The sequence below is a fragment of the Patagioenas fasciata genome, chromosome 2 (genome assembly GCF_037038585.1).
Source record: "Patagioenas fasciata isolate bPatFas1 chromosome 2, bPatFas1.hap1, whole genome shotgun sequence".
NCBI lineage: Eukaryota > Metazoa > Chordata > Aves > Columbiformes > Columbidae > Patagioenas > Patagioenas fasciata.
This window is the reverse complement of record NC_092521.1, coordinates 89,641,617-89,660,581: the sequence shown is the minus strand read 5'-3', so window position 1 is coordinate 89,660,581 and position 18,965 is coordinate 89,641,617. Positions and strand designations below refer to the sequence as shown.

Genomic DNA, 18,965 nt, shown 5'->3' with positions numbered 1-18,965 from the left:
CTCCACTGCGATTACTTTTTTTCTCCCCCGTTTTCTTTTTAAAGTAATTTTTACTCTTTTTTTGACACCCCCCCCTCCTTTTTTCCCCCTTTTTTGACTTTTTTTTTTTCCTCCGTGTGAAGTGCGGGAACTTGCCAGTGGGTTTTCCTGGGCGAGGAAGAGGAGACTTTCGGCGCTGCCGTCGTTATCCTTCCTCCCTTTTTCCGCGCTCCGCCGGGGGGGTGGGGGGGTGGGGGTTGCCCGGCCGCCCGGTCCAGCTCGGTCCGCGGAGCGGCGGAGGGGTGGAGGGGGAAGGGACGCGCTGTTTGGTCCGGCGGGGAGGGTGGGGGAAAGCTGACGGGAGGACATGCAGGCTCGCTACTCCGTGTCCAGTCCCAACTCCCTGGGAGTGGTGCCGTACCTCGGCGGAGAGCAGAGCTACTACCGCGCCGCCGCGGCAGCGGCCGGCGGGGGCTACACGGCCATGCCGGCCCCGATGAGCATGTACTCCCACCCGGCCCACGAGCAGTACCCGGCCGGCATGGCCCGAGCCTACGGGCCCTACACGCCGCCGCCACAGCCCAAGGATATGGTGAAGCCGCCCTATAGCTATATCGCCCTCATCACCATGGCCATCCAGAACGCGCCTGATAAGAAGATCACCTTGAACGGGATCTACCAGTTCATCATGGAGCGGTTCCCTTTCTACCGGGACAACAAGCAGGGCTGGCAGAACAGCATCCGCCACAACCTCTCCCTCAACGAGTGCTTCGTCAAGGTGCCCCGCGACGACAAGAAGCCCGGCAAGGGCAGCTACTGGACCCTCGACCCCGACTCCTACAACATGTTCGAGAACGGCAGCTTCCTCCGCCGCCGCCGCCGCTTCAAGAAGAAGGACGCCGTCAAGGACAAGGAGGAAAAGGACCGCCTGCACCTCAAGGACCATGCCCCGCCGCGCCCGCCGCCGCCCGCCGCCGCCGAGCCCGAGGGCGGCCCCGCCGGGGGCAGCGCCGCGCCGCCGCCGCCGCCCGTCCGTATTCAGGACATCAAGACGGAGAACGGCACGGTCTCACCGCCACAGGCCGTGTCCCCCCCCGGCGCCGCGCCGCCGCTCGGCGCCGTGCCCAAGATCGAGAGCCCCGACAGCAGCAGCAGCCTCTCCAGTGGCGGCAGCCCCCGCAGTACCCTACCGTCCAGCCGCTCCCTCAGCCTGGAGGCCCCTGAGCCGCCGCCGCCACCCCCACCGCCTCCCCCACCGCCGTCCCACCACCACGGCCCGGGCTTCAGCGTGGACAACATCATGACCTCGCTGCGGGGCTCCCCGCAGGCCGCCGCCGAGTTGGGCGCTGGCCTCCTGGCCCCTGCCGCCGCTGCCCCGCGCACCGGCATCCCGCCCGCCCTCTCCCTCGGCGGCTACTCGCCGGGCCACAGTTCCGTCTACGGCTCGCCCTGCAGCCAGGCGGCTGCCGGAGCCGCCGCAGGCACCTACCACTGCAACATGCAGGCCATGAGCCTCTACGCGGCGGCGGGCGGCGCCGACCGCCCCGGCCACCTGCCCGCCGCCGCCGCCAGCCCCGCCGAGGACCCACTGCCCGACTACGCCATGCCCACGGGCGGCGGCGGCAGCGGCGGCGGGGCGGGGGGCGGTGGCGGCGGGGCGCTGGGACACGGCGGGCTGAGCGGCGCGGCGGGCGGCCACCAGGAGGGGCACCACCCGCACCCGCACCAGGGCCGCCTGGCCTCCTGGTACCTCAACCAGGCTGCGGCGGCGGCGGCGGCAGCGGCGGCGGCAGCGGGGGAGCTGGGTCCGCTGGCGGGCGCGGCGGGCTACGCGGGGCCGCAGCAGGGCTTCGCTGCCGCCCCGCGGGAGGTCTTCGAGGCGCCCCGGCTGGGCCTCAGCGCCTCGCCGGGAGGTGGCGGCGGCGGTGGCGGCGGGGCAGGGGGAGGCGGCGGCGGGGCGGGGGGCGGCGGCAGCTGTCAGATGGCCTTCCCCGGCAGCCAGCCGCTCTACCGCACCTCCGGAGCCTTCGTCTACGACTGCGGCAAGTTCTGAGCGCCCCTCGCCGCGGGGGGACCGCGGGGACACCGCGCAGCACCGCGCCGGCGGCCCCTGCCGCGCCCGCGGAGCGAAGGGAGCGCACGCGAAAAGGTTTTGTACAGAGGCAGCCCCAAAGCATGTCTTGGTTTGTTAAAGGACAGTGTTACTCCAATAACACGTAAGTTTTTTTTTTAATTGCTTTGAGAAATGCTTCCCCTCCTCTTCCCCGTCCCTTAAGGTATTGCCATGCCCCGTGTTTAAAAGGGGGCGGAAAGTCCAGCGTAGAGTACCAGCTTCTCATCCCCCCCTCTACTTTTACAAGGACTTGTTTTAAAATGTAAATTGCGACATAGTAATTTATTTTTAATTTGTAGTTGTATGTTGCGGACCAAACGCCTGAAAGTGTTTCCCCCTTCCCTGAAAAGTGACGTTAAAGTTGACTGATACGCTGATTTTTTCACTATATATAAAAAGGGAAACTGTATTAATCTTATTCTATCAATATTTTCTTTTTTTTTTTTTGAAAATATTCTGAAGGTATTTCATTGTTTGTTTATTAATAAATTACCATTCAGTTGGAATGATCCTTTACACGTCTGTATATTTTAATACTTTCATTTAGAGAGCGAGAGAAAGAAAGGGAAAAAGGATTTCATAACTAACTTTGTCGCTGGAACAGCTCGTTCCCCTCCGCACAAATTCCGAAGACCATTTAGGAAGTGCCAGGTCGAAAAATCCCTTTTCAGTCTCTTCTGCAATATGTTCCACTTAGTCAGCTCGCCTTATCCGCTAGGAAAAAAATACTTTCCCATGGCAGCTCTGAGTTGGCAAATAAACAAACACGTTTTCTTAGCAATTAATGGGCAAGACCTGGAAACATTTGACCATACACAGTAGTAAGACAACATTATGGCTTTTTAAATAATATGCCTATGTAAGGATATATTAAGCGATAACTCGTAGGTAGAAGTACATGCACTGGATTCCTGCCCTTGTTTAACTGTGTATATATCGAGCTATCGATCTGTGTGTGTGTATTTTAAATGTATTTATATATAGGATTTACATATGTATCTAAAAAAGGATTACGTATTTATTTATAGCTTCATATACACATTGCATATGTTTCTAAACTCCAGAGTGTACAAGAGATGCCAGATATTCTGTAGTACGTATATTCTTAAATATAATGTAAGCATATATAAATCACTGCTTCATAGAATTGATAGCAATGCACGCAATCACCTCCATGAAGCCACTTACGTAATACATTTTCAAAATGCTATTTTATTTCAGAAAAAAAGAAAAAAAAAAAGGTAGTTGGATTAAAGGGTGCTTGTAAAGTCTAACCTGACACCTTTATAGCTCTACGTTTCTCCTGTCCTTTAGGGACACTACTGGTCTGTTGGTAGTGTCCTAATAGCTCGAGCTGTAATTTTTTAGAAATAGTTTGTGTTGGAGAATTTTTGTTTTTCTTATATAGTTGTGGGGGGGTTTTCCTGCCTTTTTTTTTTCCTTCTCTCCTTGCTTCCCTCCTTTTTCCTTAAATCGGAAAAAAACCCAACCAAACAAAAAAACAAACAACAAAAAAAAAACCACACCAGGCTAGTAGCTGAGTGCTGCACAGGCTGACGTCTTGTCAGATCAAGAATCTCACCTTCTGGACAATTTGCAATTAAGAAGCTACGGGCAATGGGCATTATCTTCCCCCTTTGTAAATAACGACCAAAATGCAATAAATTCATTAACTTGAAGGAATCTGCCTTGTCAGTCAGACTTGGGAAGAAGATTATTTGATTACAGATATTTAAGGCCTAAAGTTTGCTTTCAAGATAATACAGTTTGTTATCAGTATCTCTTATCTAAAGGCAACACTTAGCAGTAATTGCTATTGCATTGTTAAGGATTACACTGTAAATAAATACAGAGGTAGTTACAGTTAAACCTTATTACCTCGCTTTCGAGAGGCGCTTCCCCTCCAAAGCAATACTCTAATATTCAGAAAACACCTTCAGCAGATCGAATGAACCGGGGGGCTGTCATTTTGTAACGTCGGCTTAAAATCTGTTTGTTTAAGTATTGCTTAGTCTTTTTTTTTTTTTTTTTTTTTTTGTGCTAGTACCTCTGAAGAGATTACAGCCTTATTGATATTTATTTGTTTGCTAAGTTGGATGAGAGAAACTCAAAACCGTCGTCCGGTTATGGTTAAGTTGAAGTGAAGGAAGAGCGAAACTGAACGCCTTCTCTCTGGGGGCACGTTTTAATCGCAGCTCCCCATTTTTCACCAGTAAAGGGAAATCAAATGTTACCTGTTCCCGGTCGGGCTCATCTTCTGCTCCCCAGCGACCCTGACCCGGCACAGAGCGGGGGTCAGTTGAGCTGGCAGCTCCTGTCTCCTCTCTGCTTGTGACCGGGGTTGCCGGGCCAGGGACACGGCGGGGCTTTCACCGCCTCCCTCCTCCGCTCCCCCTCCTTGTAAAGGGGAGCCCCGGTGGCGATAGCTCCCTCTGCCCCCGGCAGCTGGGTTTACCAGCGGGGTGGCTGCACGGTAACGCCATTCCCTCCTCACTCCCAAACGGTATGTAAAATAAAACTAAAAATTAAAGAAGGGAGAGGGTAGAGAGTCGATTGCATGTGCTTTTTGCCTGTTATTTTTGTTGCAGCCAGGCGCCGGCTTTCCTGTATTTTGGGTTTTCTCCGCCGTCCCCAGCGGCAGGGCGTTTGTGGCGAAAATAAATCGAAGGGAAAGCAGTTGCTATCTCGGCTTGTTTAATCACGCGTTGCATTGTCAGTGGTGCTGCTTGGTTAGGGGACCTGGGGAGGACTGTGCGGAGCTTGAACATGTGCTGTGTATAATTACTGTTAATGCTCCGGCCGCCCCGGGGCGGCCCGCTGCCCTCCTCGGCCCCGGCGCCGCGGGGCGGCCGCGCAACTTGCGCTCTCCACGGCCCTGGCTACAAAAGAGGAGGGTGGAGTGGGCTCATCTGGCCGTGGGATAGCTCGCAGTCAGGGAGGGGGCGAAACGAAACGTCACGCTCGGCAGCCAGGTAGGTAGTGGTGGGATCCTCTCTTCCCAGAGGGGATCCCTTTCCTGAAGTGACGTGCGTGGTGGCGGCGGAGGTCACCTCCCGGTTCTCAGTGCGACGGGCTGTCTCACCGCACACGCGTGCTTCAGATGTGTTTTAAAAATTATTGTTTTAATATTAATAATATAATATAATATAATATTATTTCCCTCGCGCTCGGCAGATAAATTGTTCACAACAAAAACAACATGGGCAGTGCTGAGAGTCCTCACGGTAGGCAGTGAATCTTGCGGGCTTGGCAGCGGGAAAAGGCCCGCCCGGTGCTCCGGCCGGTGACACAGGGTCCCTGCGCGGCGCTGAGGGGAGGTGGGTTGGCCGCGCCGCGTTCCGCCGGGCCGGGGTCTCCGGCGTGACATATTGCTGCTGCTAGTGCTGGGAGGAAAAGGCCCCGTGGGATTGCTAGAAACCTTCCCAGGCTGGAGCAGAGCAGCGGGGCGGGCACTGATCCGGGCGTCCGCCTGCGGGCAGCCCTTCTGCCTGCAAGGCACGAACTGCGGGCAGCGGGGCCAGCACGGGGCCTCCGTCCCTATTGCGCTTCCCTTGCGAGCAGGAGGCAAACCCGAGTATCCTTTCTGACCTGTGATTGTCTCCCAGCAGAACTGGGCCTGCCCTGAACGCCAAAGAGATGCGGTCCGACCCTGCGCGGAGGTGGGCACAGGACGTGCGCCCAGGCAGCAGCTGGAAGGTGCCTCCCCAAGGCCTCTGCATCTTTGGTGGCAGTCCGTACAGCGAACGGGGACACTCGGCCCCAGCCTTGCCTGCAGAGCGGTCCATTAGGTGACAGGTTAGCACGGCACTTTGTGTTGTATTTTTAGCTCAAGCTGATTTTTTTCCCCAAAAAACCCCATTGCTTTGCTCTTCGTCTAGGGAAAACACCCTTTAAATTTTTTAATTAATTTGAAGAACCTTTCTGTTTAGCTGTTTCTGTTGTTTCTTGTATTTGCTCATCAGTCACTTACTTAAGCTAAAGAAAACGCAGAGAAAAGGAATATTCTCCCTTCTAAGTTTTCTTCTCGGGATTTCTTAAAGCGAGTGACAGTTCAAATTATGTTCTGCAAAGGTCATAACCAAAAATAGCAGATAAGTGCATGCAAATAGTTGAGAGGACATGGATTAAAACCCCTCCCCTACCTCTACAGGCCAGGTCAGAGAGAGAATATGGTGCGACTGTGTTGTGGATGGCGACGTTAAGGGAGTGTTTCCAAACGGGCATTTTACGATATCTGGGGCCCTTTCTGAAAGCCGCCAAGTTCAGGAAAGGCTCTTCGAAGTCAGCACGGGGGTATTTAACTTCATAATGTTTAACTTCATAACGTTTTTGGTAACCCCTGGTGTTGCGTCGTAGTGTACTCCGCCTGTACTCGGGCTGTCCTCCGCTTTCGCCTCCCCAAAAATAAGCTGATTAGAGCGGGGCAGGCTTAAAGTTTCGCTCTGGGCTCTGGAAGCTTTTCTTGCGTATTGCGGGGGAGTCGCAAACTGGCATGGGTTTTAAGGGAGGCAGCGTGGTGCCACCCCGCAGAAAGGAGCGGTCGCGCACGGTCGGGCGCTGAGCACGTCTCGGCGCCCACGTGAAGATGAACGTGAGGTAACAATGCTCTATTACGTTGTATTGATTGCGTAGGCAAAAGCGTGCAGGGCCGAGGTGCGCACATGGCTCCACTGCGCACAGGCAGGTACAGGAGCACTGCGGTAAAGAGCGTGCAAACGCTCCTCCATCCTCTTCCCAACCGTCATCCATTTCAGCGGTAACCGCTAATTGAACATTAGCTTTCAATGAATTTCGCCTGTAAAGCAATCTAAACCCCTCGCCGTGGTCAGTCTATTTTCCCAGGTTCCTTGTGTCGGACGGGCATGTTGGCTAAATGCTTCGTTCTTTTTACGATGCACGCGTTTTGGAGGGGTGAAGGGCGTGGGTTTTGGAGTTCTTGAGGCCCCGGGATGCCCGAGGCCGAGCTGTCGCTGAGCGGGCCGCAAGTGGCACACCCATGCGCGCAGTCGGGCCAGTGCGGAGGGAGAGCACAGGTTTACACGGCAAGCTGGTTCTCCGCGTCGACGTAGCGGGCCTAAAGTGTGGCGTAAAGGAGCTGCTCGGTGCTCCCCTGGGACGTGCATGGGTTTCGGTCAGACAGAATCTCGCACACAAACTCACGGGCTGGGCTTACTCTTCCCGTGTGGTGTTTTGTTGTTACTTTTTGGTGTTTTGTTTGCTTGTTTGTTTGGGGTTTTTGTTGTTGTTGTTGCTGTTCTTTCGTTTTGTTTTGTTTTGTTGGTTTTGTTTGTTTGTTTGTTCAAATTTTTTTTTCTTCCCCTTCTGCTTCGCCTCCCCGTCGGCTTGTCTGCGCTGTGAATACGCCCCAAAGGTGGTGCGGTGCCACGGTGAACGTAGCCCTCCTGGTTTAATTACGCTGAGGCTCATAAAGCCATTCGCTTCTTTCCAAAGTAATAAACAAATGTCGCGTTAGGTCAAGATTGATGGTGTCCATGCAATAAAAACGGGCCAGGTCAGGAAGGAATAAAATTCAATCAGAGCTCGCGGAATCATTTTTCAGGGGACAGAAAGACAGAAAAGGAGACGGGCTTCAAGGGAGACGATGTCGCCGTTCACAATACACCAGCCGGGAGGGAGGAGGGCGAGGGTTAACGAGTGATTGTTTTTTATCAAGCGGAGCCTAATTGAACGAAACAATAGCCGCATCGGCGGGGGAGGGCCGGTTCCTTGCGCGGGGGAGTCTCTGCGGGGCCAGCCTGTAGTCCCGCATCCCGGCGGGTACCGGGACCCCCTCTCAGCATTCCTGTGCTGTCCCCCCGCGTTAAAACTTTACACACGCACCTGCGGCAACGGGCAGGTCATCCGTGCCCCAGTCCGGGGTCTGGCAGCGCAGACAGCGTTAGTAAAGGGCCGGGTGCTTAGAGAAGAATGGCAGGACTCCCTCATTTTGCAAGAAGGCGCTCTAAAAGGCCTGCTTGGAGAGCCGGAAAAGCAAGCCCCAGCTCTCGAGGGTCACTCCGGCGGGAGCAGGGACCCTCAGTGTGATTTACATCTAACGCCTCTCCCCTTGGATTTAGATTGGTGGGAAAGCTGCTGGCGTCCCAAGATTTGGGAACCGGCTGCGGAGCTGCTATTTGCTGAAAGCCCGGCGGGCAGTGGGGGGTTAGTGGAGCAGGGCCGCCGGGGGGCTGGGGTGTGCAGGGAGGAGACGGTAGCACAGCCCCACAGGGAAGCTCCTGCGGTCCGAGGGGCTCATTTTCGTCCTTCCCCAGCCCGCCGGTGTTTTGTGCTCCGCGGGCCCGGGAGGCAGCCGGCAAACTCTCCCTCCCTCCGATGAGCAGTCAGGGTGTTTGAGGGAGGGTTTCTCCCTGGGGCCCCAAGCAAACACGTCTGTTGTGCGTACCTCTGCGACCTTCTAGGCCCACAGCTTGTGTCTTGCTTGGTATGTGTGTGCCGCAAAATAACTATTAAAAAGCACTAGGATGGTGGGGAAGGAGGCCCGGGCTACCGTTGAGAGCTCACAAGCTCTCCGGCTAAATGGGAATTGGGTGGTCGGCGATTTTTTTGCCCCCTAAATAAACACAGCTTGAAACGACTTGGGTGGGCAGAAGGGAACAATTTGTGAGCCAGAGAGCAAGTGAGCTGGGCAGGCAGCCGGCCTGAGACGTACCTGCTGCAGACTTTCACCCGACCTTTAGGTGTCAGGGGGCTTGGTTGTGCAGTGTATTACCCCAAATTCAGGTCAGCTGCTTTAGGCTGCGTTCGGCAGAATTAACAACAATGAAACCCCCAAACTGGAATCCCCCCTTCTTTCCAGTCCCCATCACCTCTGGGGAGAATGCAGGAAAACCAACCCATTTAGAACCATTAACTCTTAAAATAGCCGAATTTCCTTCGGTAGAAAAAACGCAAATTATTACACTCATGAGTTCAGAATATTTATATATTATATGAATCGATGAATAAACAGGTCATATCGCTACAGCCGTTCGTCCCTCGGAAGGCAAGCTCTCGGTTTAGAAGGAACGCCACAGCCGTTTCCCCCCATCGTTCCTGGAATTTATTTACTTGCCAGAACATTTAAGCAGCCGAGTTTATTATTTTTTTAATAAATATTTGAAATAAGGAAAAAGAAGAAAGTTTTCCATTGAAAGATAATGTTAAAGTACTGATAATATCATTCAAATAAGAAGAGAATTGTTTAAACAATGTCGGTGCTTGCAAGATTGCCCAGTATAAATACATTCGCTCTGCCTTTTTTATGCGAGTTTCTACTGGAACTCCTTTTTTTTTTCTGTATATATGTGTGTGTGTAGGTATGTATTTCCCCGCTCTGATTGTGTTCAGTTGGTCTGCAGCTGGAAGCTAGCGGAGGGGCAAGTCACCGTGCCAAGCCACGTCTCCCCGGGACGGGGGTTCCCGGCTGCCGTTGCGGGCTGCACGACGGGGCGCACGGCGCAGACAGCGGGCAGGAGCAGGGCGAGAAAACTACTCGCCTCTTTCCTTTAGTGAGGATTTATGAAAGTACTCGCGGCCAGAGCTTCAAACCTCGCCTCTCAAAGATGGGATGGCTTTAAAACCGAATAGCGAATTGCAGAAAAATTACTGCTTTATCCCGACGCCATTCTCCGCCCCCCAAGCGCTCCTCCGGGGGGACGAAGCGGGGGGGGGGGGACGGACGGAGGGGACGGAGCGCGGAATGAACCGGTGAGAGCTCATTAGCAAAGCAAAGGTTGCAATTAGAGTCTGCTGCTGCGAACCGACCTCTCCCCCGCTCGCCTCCCCTAGCCCCCATCACCAAATAATTGCAAAGTATCTGTTGATGTTTCTCTTCCACCCGTCAAAACGTTGGAGGTCTGCCTGCTCGAGCGCTCCTTTCTGGGATTGTTGTGTCTGGAGACAATGCTCCGCCAGCGAAGTACCAGAGGTGAAGGAGGGTCACGCGGGGAGGCAAGAGCGCGGCCCTGCGAGGCGGCTGGGAGCCTCCTACCCGCTGCAAACCTGCCTCCCAGAAACGAGGTGGGGGGCGGGCCCGGAGCTGTGATCCCCGGCCGGCGAGGCCGGTGTTCCTCTCTCCGTGCTGCCCCGGGGCAGCTCCGTTCCGGCCGAGGGAAGGGAAGTGGATGTGACCCTCATGTCCGTCCGGGGGGACGCGGCAGCTTGATGTGCAACGGGCTGGGGGGAAGGCGCTGGACTCCTCAGTTCCCCCAAGTTACATTTAAATTTTTTTTTTTTAAATACACTTCCAGAAATCGATCAGTCTTCCATGTGCGATCAGAGCTGGCCGCGGGGCTATTTCCCATCACATACCCACCCCCGCGTGTGCGTACAGGAGTAGCGGGTCTGTTCCTTCCACCGCAGCCCCCCTTTCTTTTACCCTTTTACCCTTCAGGTTGATGCTGCGAGCAGGAGATGTATTTTTAGATGGCGCTGGCGGTTTTGCTCCACGACCCCGAGGAAACCCCCGTCGCTTTGTCTCGCCGGCCTTCCGCGCCGGGCCGGGGAAGAGGGCGGCGGGTAGGCCGGCTGCACCGCCGGCGGGCCCTGGGGCAGGGCTGACCCCCGTCCTGGCTCTCTTGCAGAAGTGGCAGGGGCTTGTGCGCTGGTGGGCGACCACATCACAGGCCTCCGCCGTGCTCCTTGCACCCTGCGGGGATTTTGCAGCCCACGGGTGGCCGGTGGTTCCAAGCGCCCCTGGAAGGTTTCAGATGAGGGAAAAACAATTGTGGGGAAAAAAAAAAAGGGTTTCGTGGCAGTTTCACCTTTGGCAAGACAGGCTCCGGGGGGTGAGGGGGAGGCAGCGGCCCTCACGGCGGAGGCGAGGGGCTGAGTTACGGCTGCGGGATATGGGGCGGCGGCGCTGACAGGCGACAGGCGAAGGGGAGCGCGCTCTGCCTTAGCTGCTCGTAACTCCCGGCGCTGCGGAGCGAGGAGCCGCAAGCAGGGCCAGGCCGGCTCTCCCGAGTGGGCCCCAGCCCTCCGCAACCATCTGGGCCCGAGCTGGACCCTCTCTCCGCTCCCTGCACGTCTGAAAACCCCTCCTCCCGACAGGGCGCACAGCCGGGCAGCCCCACCACCCAGCGCTGCCGTTACCATTCCGCTTCTCCCCATAGCAGTAGTGCAGGGGTAGCCCTCTCCGCTTCCTACGACGTGGTGGGACAGGCTGTCCGGGCGGTGCCCCCCTCTCAGTAGGCTCCCGGGTTTGTCCCGGGTTCGCCCTCCCTCCCCCGGCCCCTGCCCGGCGGGGCAGCCGCTCCCTGGCCCCGGCGGGCAACCGGCCTTCCCCCGGCAGCGCTGCCGCTCCGCAGTTGGCAGATTCGGGCTCAGCGGTTCTTGGGCATGCCGGGGAGCCCAAGCAAAACCCACCTTGCCGGCTGCTTTGTTCGCTGCTGCTGCTGCTGGGACGCTTATGAAAGGCACGGGAGACTGAGGGCATGCTCCGTTATTTATTTCTGGAGCTGTCCTTCTAAATTCACGAAGTTGTAATGACCCATAAATGAGACATGAGATGGAGAGAGGGGAGATGTGTCTTTCCGTACCTGCACGCACAAAACGCTTGACCTACACATTAAAACGACGTATAGGACGCTCGGCTGCAACTGGTTTCTTATGTACATATATAGATATCTCCTTTATAGCCGTGTTGTTTGTGTTTGTTTGTTTGTTTTGATTCGTTTTCAATAAAGTGATCTCGTGGTCATTGCAAAGAGCGGTACTTACAGGAATTTAAAATTGGACAGAAAGGTGGTGGTGAGGAAACCGAGAAGCAGTTCAGATCTTTGCCAAATTATAAAAAGCAGAGGGGCAGGACTGAGACATACGTTTTGTCCTGTCACGACCAGTAGTGCTTTTTTTTCTTTTTTTTTTTTTTTCCCTTCTTTTTTTCCAAAGCAGTAAAAAGACATCCAGCACAAGGCCACCGCGGAGGGACTGCTTGGTCTAGAATAATTCTTTTCCTTCGCATCCCTTTTCCTGCTTGGCTCTCAATACAGAGACCGAAAACGGAGATTGAAAATGCTTCTCTTGAGTGCGCCACAGTTAGAGATGCCAAAGAAAAAACCCCTGAGGTCGAAGGAAAACTGGCAGCTTATGTAAAGGTTCCCAGCCCTTTTGCAAAGATGTGTGAACTAATATTCAGATGTACCAGCAAGCCTCCCAGTGAATCACTGTAAGCAAAAAATAGTTCCCAGCGATATAAAAATATCTTCTCATAAAAGCGCTTTTAAAAATGTATTTATTCTTTTTTTTATTTCGTGCCTCACCAAAGATCCACCACCAGCAGCCTGTGACCGCTTGTCCGAGGCGCTGCAGCAGGGACAGCCCTCGGTGCGGCTGGGCAGATGGAGCTCATCCCTTCCCGTCTACTACCCGCCGCGGTTCTGAGGGTGAGGGAGCACCGCTGGGCACGGGGGGGAGCCTCTTGGCCGTGGGGGTGTGCGGCGGCGGCGACAGCCCGAGGAGTCGTACCGGTTCAAGAGGAAAAACACCCCAGGAGGCTTTATATAAGTACACCCACGCGTGGAGGTGCACACGCGGGGCTGGATGGCAATGTGTGCATGACTCCGCGCACATCCCGCGCCGCAGGGCGGGACGGGGAGCTCCAAATCTCCCCACGGACGGGGCGTTCGCGCCCCGCTTGGCGTTGGTTTGTGCCGGACGTGTCGCGAAGACTGTGCGTAGGGGCTGGAGAGCCTCACACGAGTGGGGCGCTGCTTGGAGCGAGTGCGACAGGGACATCTCTCCCTCTCCGCTGCTCCCCTTCCTCTCCACCCTGGGAGGGCGTACACCCCGCGCACCTGTAGGAAGAGATCCCAAACAGCTGCTGGTCTCCCGCGTTTCTCTTTCCCCGTGTGCTGGGGTGGCCGCGCTCCTCGCTCCCGCGGGGACAGACCCGGAGGAAGCGGCTGGCTCCGGCTGCCCGGGCGCGCACCGCTCCGCGCCCCTCAGAAACCCAGGGCTGCGGCCACCAGTACCTCGCACATTTTCCACTTCACCTCTGGCAAATGCCTGCCCTGTCGCGCCAGGAGCACAAAGAGCCCTCTCTCTTCGGCAGCTCGGCTCCTCGCAGGCTGCTCCCGAGACCCGTCCCCCCCGCACCACTTCCATCACGGAACCGCTCCTGGACGCAGCCAGAGCTGCTGTCCCCAGCTCTGCGCTTAGCCTCCCCGCCCTATCGCTCCCCTTTTAACAGCGTTGTCTCCCCGATACAAACTAAAAAGCAAGAAGTGCACTCGGAGAAAGTATTTCTTCCCTTTGCTCATTTCGAGGCATAAAGATAAAATATGGGAATAATTGGTGGGTGGAAGATCCTAAACCAACGGGAAATGTATGGGCTCGACAACCTCTGGATAACCCGGGTACCTTGGCACGAAAAGTGCAAAAATATTTACTCACCTTGAAGCTTCTATTTTTTTTTAGCTTTTTATTTATTTAGTTTTTATTTCTTAAATCATCTTTTGAGATGGTTCAAGCTCCTGTCCGAGGTCTAATTATAGTAAGCAGGAAGAGGATGGAAGGGGAATGGGTTGATTCTTGGGGGGCAAAAATCAAAACACCCTAAGCCGCCAGACTGGGAAGGTGCTGGACAAAAAGGCCTTTTGTGACTCATGCACACTCTGAAATGAAGATCTGAAAAATGCTTACAAGCCCCCTCTGACTGGTTTGAAAGTGATTCCAGCAATTAGGAATTAATTTGGCATGGTCAAAAGGCGATTTCACTGCAAGTTATATCAAGTTATCCAAACTTTTACAGAGTTCAAGTGGTGGAAATGGGCCGCTGGGGTGGAGGTAAGGCTGCAGGAAAGAAAAGGAGTGTTCAGGAAAGGCAGAAGAGGGGAAGCCATGTAGCAAGGGTTAGAGAGGTGGCAAGCCCATGTTAGTGCCAGAAGTTTGCTGCTTTTGTTGCTGGAGGAGAGGGCAGGCAGGGGACTGGTGACACTTTTGTTTTTCAAATGGGAGAAAGTACTAAAAATGTGCTGGAAGTACTAGGTAATAGAAAGATGAGTTTTAATTCAAAAAAGGAAATCAGGGGGCTTGCTGGCCCATCAGTACTTCAGGTATGTTTCTGGGGAAAGGGGGGTGACCCCTCCTCAGTTAATGGCAGGAGTTAGTCCAGGCAGGGCTGATCATGGGATGATGTGTGGGGTGAGAGGCACCGGGAGGGTGTGGAGGGTGGAGTGGTGCATAAAATCAAGCTTTCACGCACAGGCAGGGCAGCAATAAAACCACCACAGGAAGGGTGACTGCTGAGCCCAGCCAGGGCTCACGCATTGGGGTTGTTCTTCATGAGCTCCACGTCAGCGTCCACCATCTCCCTCACCAGCTCCTGCAAGGAAGGAGAGTGACAGATGAGGGCCTCAGTGCAGGGGATGAACAGGCAGCACCCTGGAGCACGACAAGTCCCCTTGACGCCCCCACACCAAGACAAGGAGGAGACAGGGCTTTGCTGGGCTCTTCCTGCAGCGGCCCAGGCTCTGGAGCATCAGGACTCACTGGAAACTGGCTTGTTCAAGTCACAGACTATGTCTCCCAGCTGGCACCCCTGCACAAGTGCCCACTCTTTTCCAAAATGCTGATACCTGTCAGGCCCTTTTCCAGGGAGGGCTGGCAGAGTCACCAGGGATGTCTTGTGCTGTCACAGCAGCTGCAGGAGCAGCAGCCCAGGAGGTTACTGAAAATAAGATTTCTTGGTGTGTCCAAGTCACTCCATGCAAAGGTCCCCCTCCTTTCTTCCCCTCCCTGTGAATTGCTTTTAGGGGACACAGGTACAAAGCATGCTAGAAAGGCCACTCACATCAAACGTGACTCTTGGCTTCCAGTTCAGCTTTTGTCTGGCTTTGGTACAGTCTCCTTGCAGAAAATCCTGTGGAAAAGAAGAGAGAGCCCCTGTGAGAAGCATCCACCTTCCCTAACCTGGTGTCTTCCCTGTTGCTCAGTCTTCCCTGTGAGCGAAGCACGGTCGGAGCCACCATTGGACTCTTCCAAGGACAAAATATTTATCTTTAAGATGTGATTTTAGTGGAAGCTCGTATGCCTGTAAATCACCAGGAGGCAGCATCCTTTCATCAGGCTATTTCAGGCTGAAAGAGTTATTCTTTGTTTTCTTGTGTGCAGGGGGTTTGAACTCCAGTGTTACAGCTCTATAATGGTGAACATTTTGCAAGAAGTTGTCATATGTCTTAGTCATGCTATTGAATGAGCTATTTCAAATTCTTCTCCCCCCCATTTGTTTAAATAATGTAAATCACAGAGCAAACATGACAACTATTCTCTTTCAAATAAAAACGTGATCACAGACAGATGATGCTGAGTGACTGTTATGAGTACGGGTAACCACATGCAGCAGTAGTAAACATTCAGCTTTTGAACGCCTACATCTTTTTTCTAGAGTATTTTGAGCATCTACATGGAAATAAAAATCTTAATATCTCACAAACTAAAATAAATTATTTTGAAAACATTACAGAAACCAAGACTTTGGTCATATTCACTTTACTGTTCAAGTATTCTTAAAAGTGCTGCCACACTGAAACAATCCCACAACCAGTCGTCAAAAATAATGTAACAAAATTAAAGAAAGAAAAACCTCCTTTGGCTGTATTTCTAATTGAGTGAAAAAACTTGACTGCATCTTTTAAAATTTGAATAGTGTTTAAATATTTCACTTTTTCCAACTGTATGTGTTGATTTAACAAAATACATCACCTCTCCTCACAAGCTTCGTTTCTCTGTAGCAGTAAATACTAAAATTATATCTGTCTAGGTTTAAAGAAAACCAAACAAAACCAACTCTGTTAAAGAACAACAAGGCTAAGGCTGAATTCTGCTCTTGCATTTGACTTTATGGTGGTAACAGCAGGCTTTTCAGAAAAATGCATGGACTGTCTGTCTTCTCCCTCCCCCCAGCTGTGACCAGCGGTGGAGCTAAGGAGCATTTTCTGGCTGTAGTTTTTTTATCCATACTGACGGCACACTACATTTTTTCAGATGCTGTCTTTTGTGCATGTGTGGTTCAGGTCATATTAACCTCCAAAATCACCTCATCCTGTGCAGTAAAATGTAAGAAATTCTCCTTCATAATTGTGCTCCAGAAAGCTAGACTGCTTGCTTCCAGGAGCAGAGGAAACCCACCAAAGGAAATATTGCACTGAAGAAGGGGATGTGGAACAAACACGTCTGCTGAGACTATTCCAGGCAGCAGTTTTACTAGTTCAGTCTTCAGGCTAAAAACATTTCAGCCTGCCTTCAGAAAAGAGTAAACAGATGGATCAGAACAAAATGATATGAAAATAAAAAATGCCATGATTTCCTTAAATTACACTAAATTATTTCCTACTGCAGCCCTATAATGGGGTTTTTAGAAGCTGCAGCAGACATTTGAGGCCAAGTCATGCAAAACCGCATCAGCCTGAGGGATCCCCTGGAGGGTCGTGTGAATATGGATTGCAAAATCTGGTTTGAAATGGGAAATACTCCCACTAGCTTTGATAAAATTTGGATCAGACCCTAATGTGCTCATGGAGGTATGCTTTTTATCTGGAGTTTGGTTAAATTTACGTTATACATGTGTGTATATATGTGCCTGGAAACCAGGAAATCCTTCTTAAAATAATAATTTCAGTATAAAAACAATTGCCTTTTATTCAGTTCTAATTCAAGCTGCTAGCTAGAAGTGTTTAGTACCACCTAGTTTTACGTCATAAAAGCCATATAATAAAACTCAGAGTTTCATTTTTATAAATGCTGTATAAATAATAATTTAATGTTCACAATCCTTATATCATAAACATCATTTAAAATTGAGCCTATCTAGGATACCGGCTTTCCATTAGAAGAAAAACAACAAAAGGACCAGGAAGACCAAAATGAGTTGCCATCGCCTGCTGTATGTAGCTGCATTCTGCTTTTGAACAGCTTGGGAGCAGTCTTTTAACTTTATAGGACAAATGCTTTTTGTTAAAACAGTTTATCTAAAAAAATACTTTACCTAATTCCAGCCCTTCATTCGAAAATATAAACACTCAGCTGCTGAATAGGCCAAAATAAGGTTGAGTGGGGAGGGTTGCAAATCAGTAAAAGTGAAGTTACTTGCAGTGCTAGATTACACATAGAGATAACACAAGTAACGATGGTATTAAATCAATTTAAGTATTAAAAAAGGTATTTTTTTCTTTAAAAGTTCACATGCTTTATTAATGATGCAGAAAAGGTATTACGACATAACCTGTGAGCAAAATAAGAGAGAAGATTTAATATATATGGTAATACAAATTCCCCATCTGACTTAGGTTAAAAGATTTTAAATGGCTGTCATGAAGAAGTTTATGTGCTTCTGAAAAACTTGCCTTTTAGCTGGATTTACTTGAAAACAACATCATGGACAAAATGTCACTTAGTTAAAAAGTGCCCCATAGAAGTTACCAGTGTCTTATAGAAGTTACTAGCTACAGAGATCAAATGAAACCATAATATTAACATTATATTACATTGAAATTCAAAGTTTCATTGTATTCTTATTAGTCAAAATTTCAACACTGAATGGAAATGATGACTGGAACAAAGCTATTCCTGATTAAAGGACTGTATTGCAGTCATGTTTCCTGTATTTTTCTACAAGTAGCTCATAATATGAAAACAATAAGGTAATTACAATAAAATAAGAATATTAAAAAAAGCTCCTCTTGGAATGGAATGACTGCTTGTTTATATTATTCAAGTCTTTTACTGAAACCAGAGATGCATCTGTCAGGCTTCCAAAAGAAAAAAATCCACAAAACCCCCACAACCCCAAAAATACTCTGACATGCCGATCATGAAAGTATATTGATTTTTCAGTGTCAGGGCTTCACTTTCTGGAGGTACAATCAGATCAGAAAGCAAAGAAACCAGAGGTAAAGTTCCACTGGAGAAAACCTGAATTCTTTTAGGATATGTATGGGGTGGGATGGGACATTGTTCTTGAAAAACAGCTGCTGCTGCTGAGTGTGCATTGCCCAGTATCTTTATTACTGATGGAAAGGTACCTGATGAAATGGCACCACTTCAGGTTTTGTATTCCTGCAGGATAACTTTTTCTGTGGCATTGTGCTTTACATACTGACAGGAAACCAAAGCCCTTTGACTCCATGAAAACCCTGAGGATTTAGACAGTGAGCCAAGAGTTCGCAAACCTGCAAACATTGATTAAGGCTTTCTGTTTTTTTCACAGTATTCAGATCATAAACGTAAAATTAAATCTTTGCTTCTAGTTATCCACTTTGGGAGGAACAAGCCCCTATTCTCTATGCAAATACAGTTGACATCAGTGAATCGTAATGACAAGTTTTACTGGCAAGCCAGGTTGGAAACAACATTCAGGTAAATATTTAAAGGGCAGGAAGACAGACAACAGTCAAATTCTCTGTTGCCACTTAATATGAGAGTAAACTCTCCTATGGCTTTATATGCACCTTACTGTCATAAGACTGTCTCTCAGAGAAAAGAATGTTTTCATCCAATGCGAGCTTTTCTGTTTTACCTTTTCTGTAACTAAGGGTGCATAACTGCATAAAAATTTCCCCATTATTACTAACCCTGATTTTATGATGATTTGGTTTTATTGTCTGAATGCACAGACAGAAATACACATAGATAAGCAGAGAGATTTTTTTTTTGTGTAACGTGGTAAGGCATTTTCAAATTTGCTTTTAAAACCATGAGACAAAAATGTGAAATATTTTAATGTAAATATCACATTTCCCAAGCTCTTGTTCAGAGTGTCATCATGACTCCTATTTTGACTCATGCAGTAATTGATTTGGTTTCACTGTGCAGCGTATCACTGTCTCGTTCAATTAACTTTAACTCAAATTTAAAGCCTCAAGACAATGTGAGA

General features: G+C 50.9%; 2 protein-coding genes across 3 annotated transcripts in view; one reads left to right on the top strand and one right to left on the bottom strand.

Annotated features, from left to right (window-relative positions):
* The first annotated feature begins 296 nt into the window (after positions 1–296).
* Positions 297–14,265, top strand: FOXC1 (forkhead box C1). Its single transcript, XM_065831727.2, has 3 exons — positions 297–4,595; positions 5,701–5,887; positions 11,987–14,265. The coding sequence occupies exon 1, from the start codon at positions 347–349 to the stop codon at positions 2,030–2,032; it is 1,686 nt and encodes a 561-aa protein (XP_065687799.1). The 5' UTR covers positions 297–346; the 3' UTR covers positions 2,033–4,595; positions 5,701–5,887; positions 11,987–14,265.
* Positions 13,478–18,965, bottom strand: part of GMDS (GDP-mannose 4,6-dehydratase) — a 423,438-nt gene continuing 417,950 nt past the window's right edge. For both annotated transcript variants that reach the window (XM_065831967.2, XM_065831968.2), the window contains exons 10-11: positions 14,886–14,954; positions 13,478–14,417 (exon numbers count right to left, since the gene is read on the bottom strand). In XM_065831967.2, coding sequence (XP_065688039.1) covers positions 14,355–14,417; positions 14,886–14,954 — 132 coding nt within the window. In that variant the 3' untranslated portion in view covers positions 13,478–14,354. The remainder of the gene's footprint in view (positions 14,418–14,885; positions 14,955–18,965) is intronic.

Coding starts and splice junctions, on each gene's coding strand:
- FOXC1 (XM_065831727.2), top strand. CDS start 347: ATGCAGGCTCGCTACTCCGTGTCCAGTCCCAACTCCCTGGGAGTGGTG.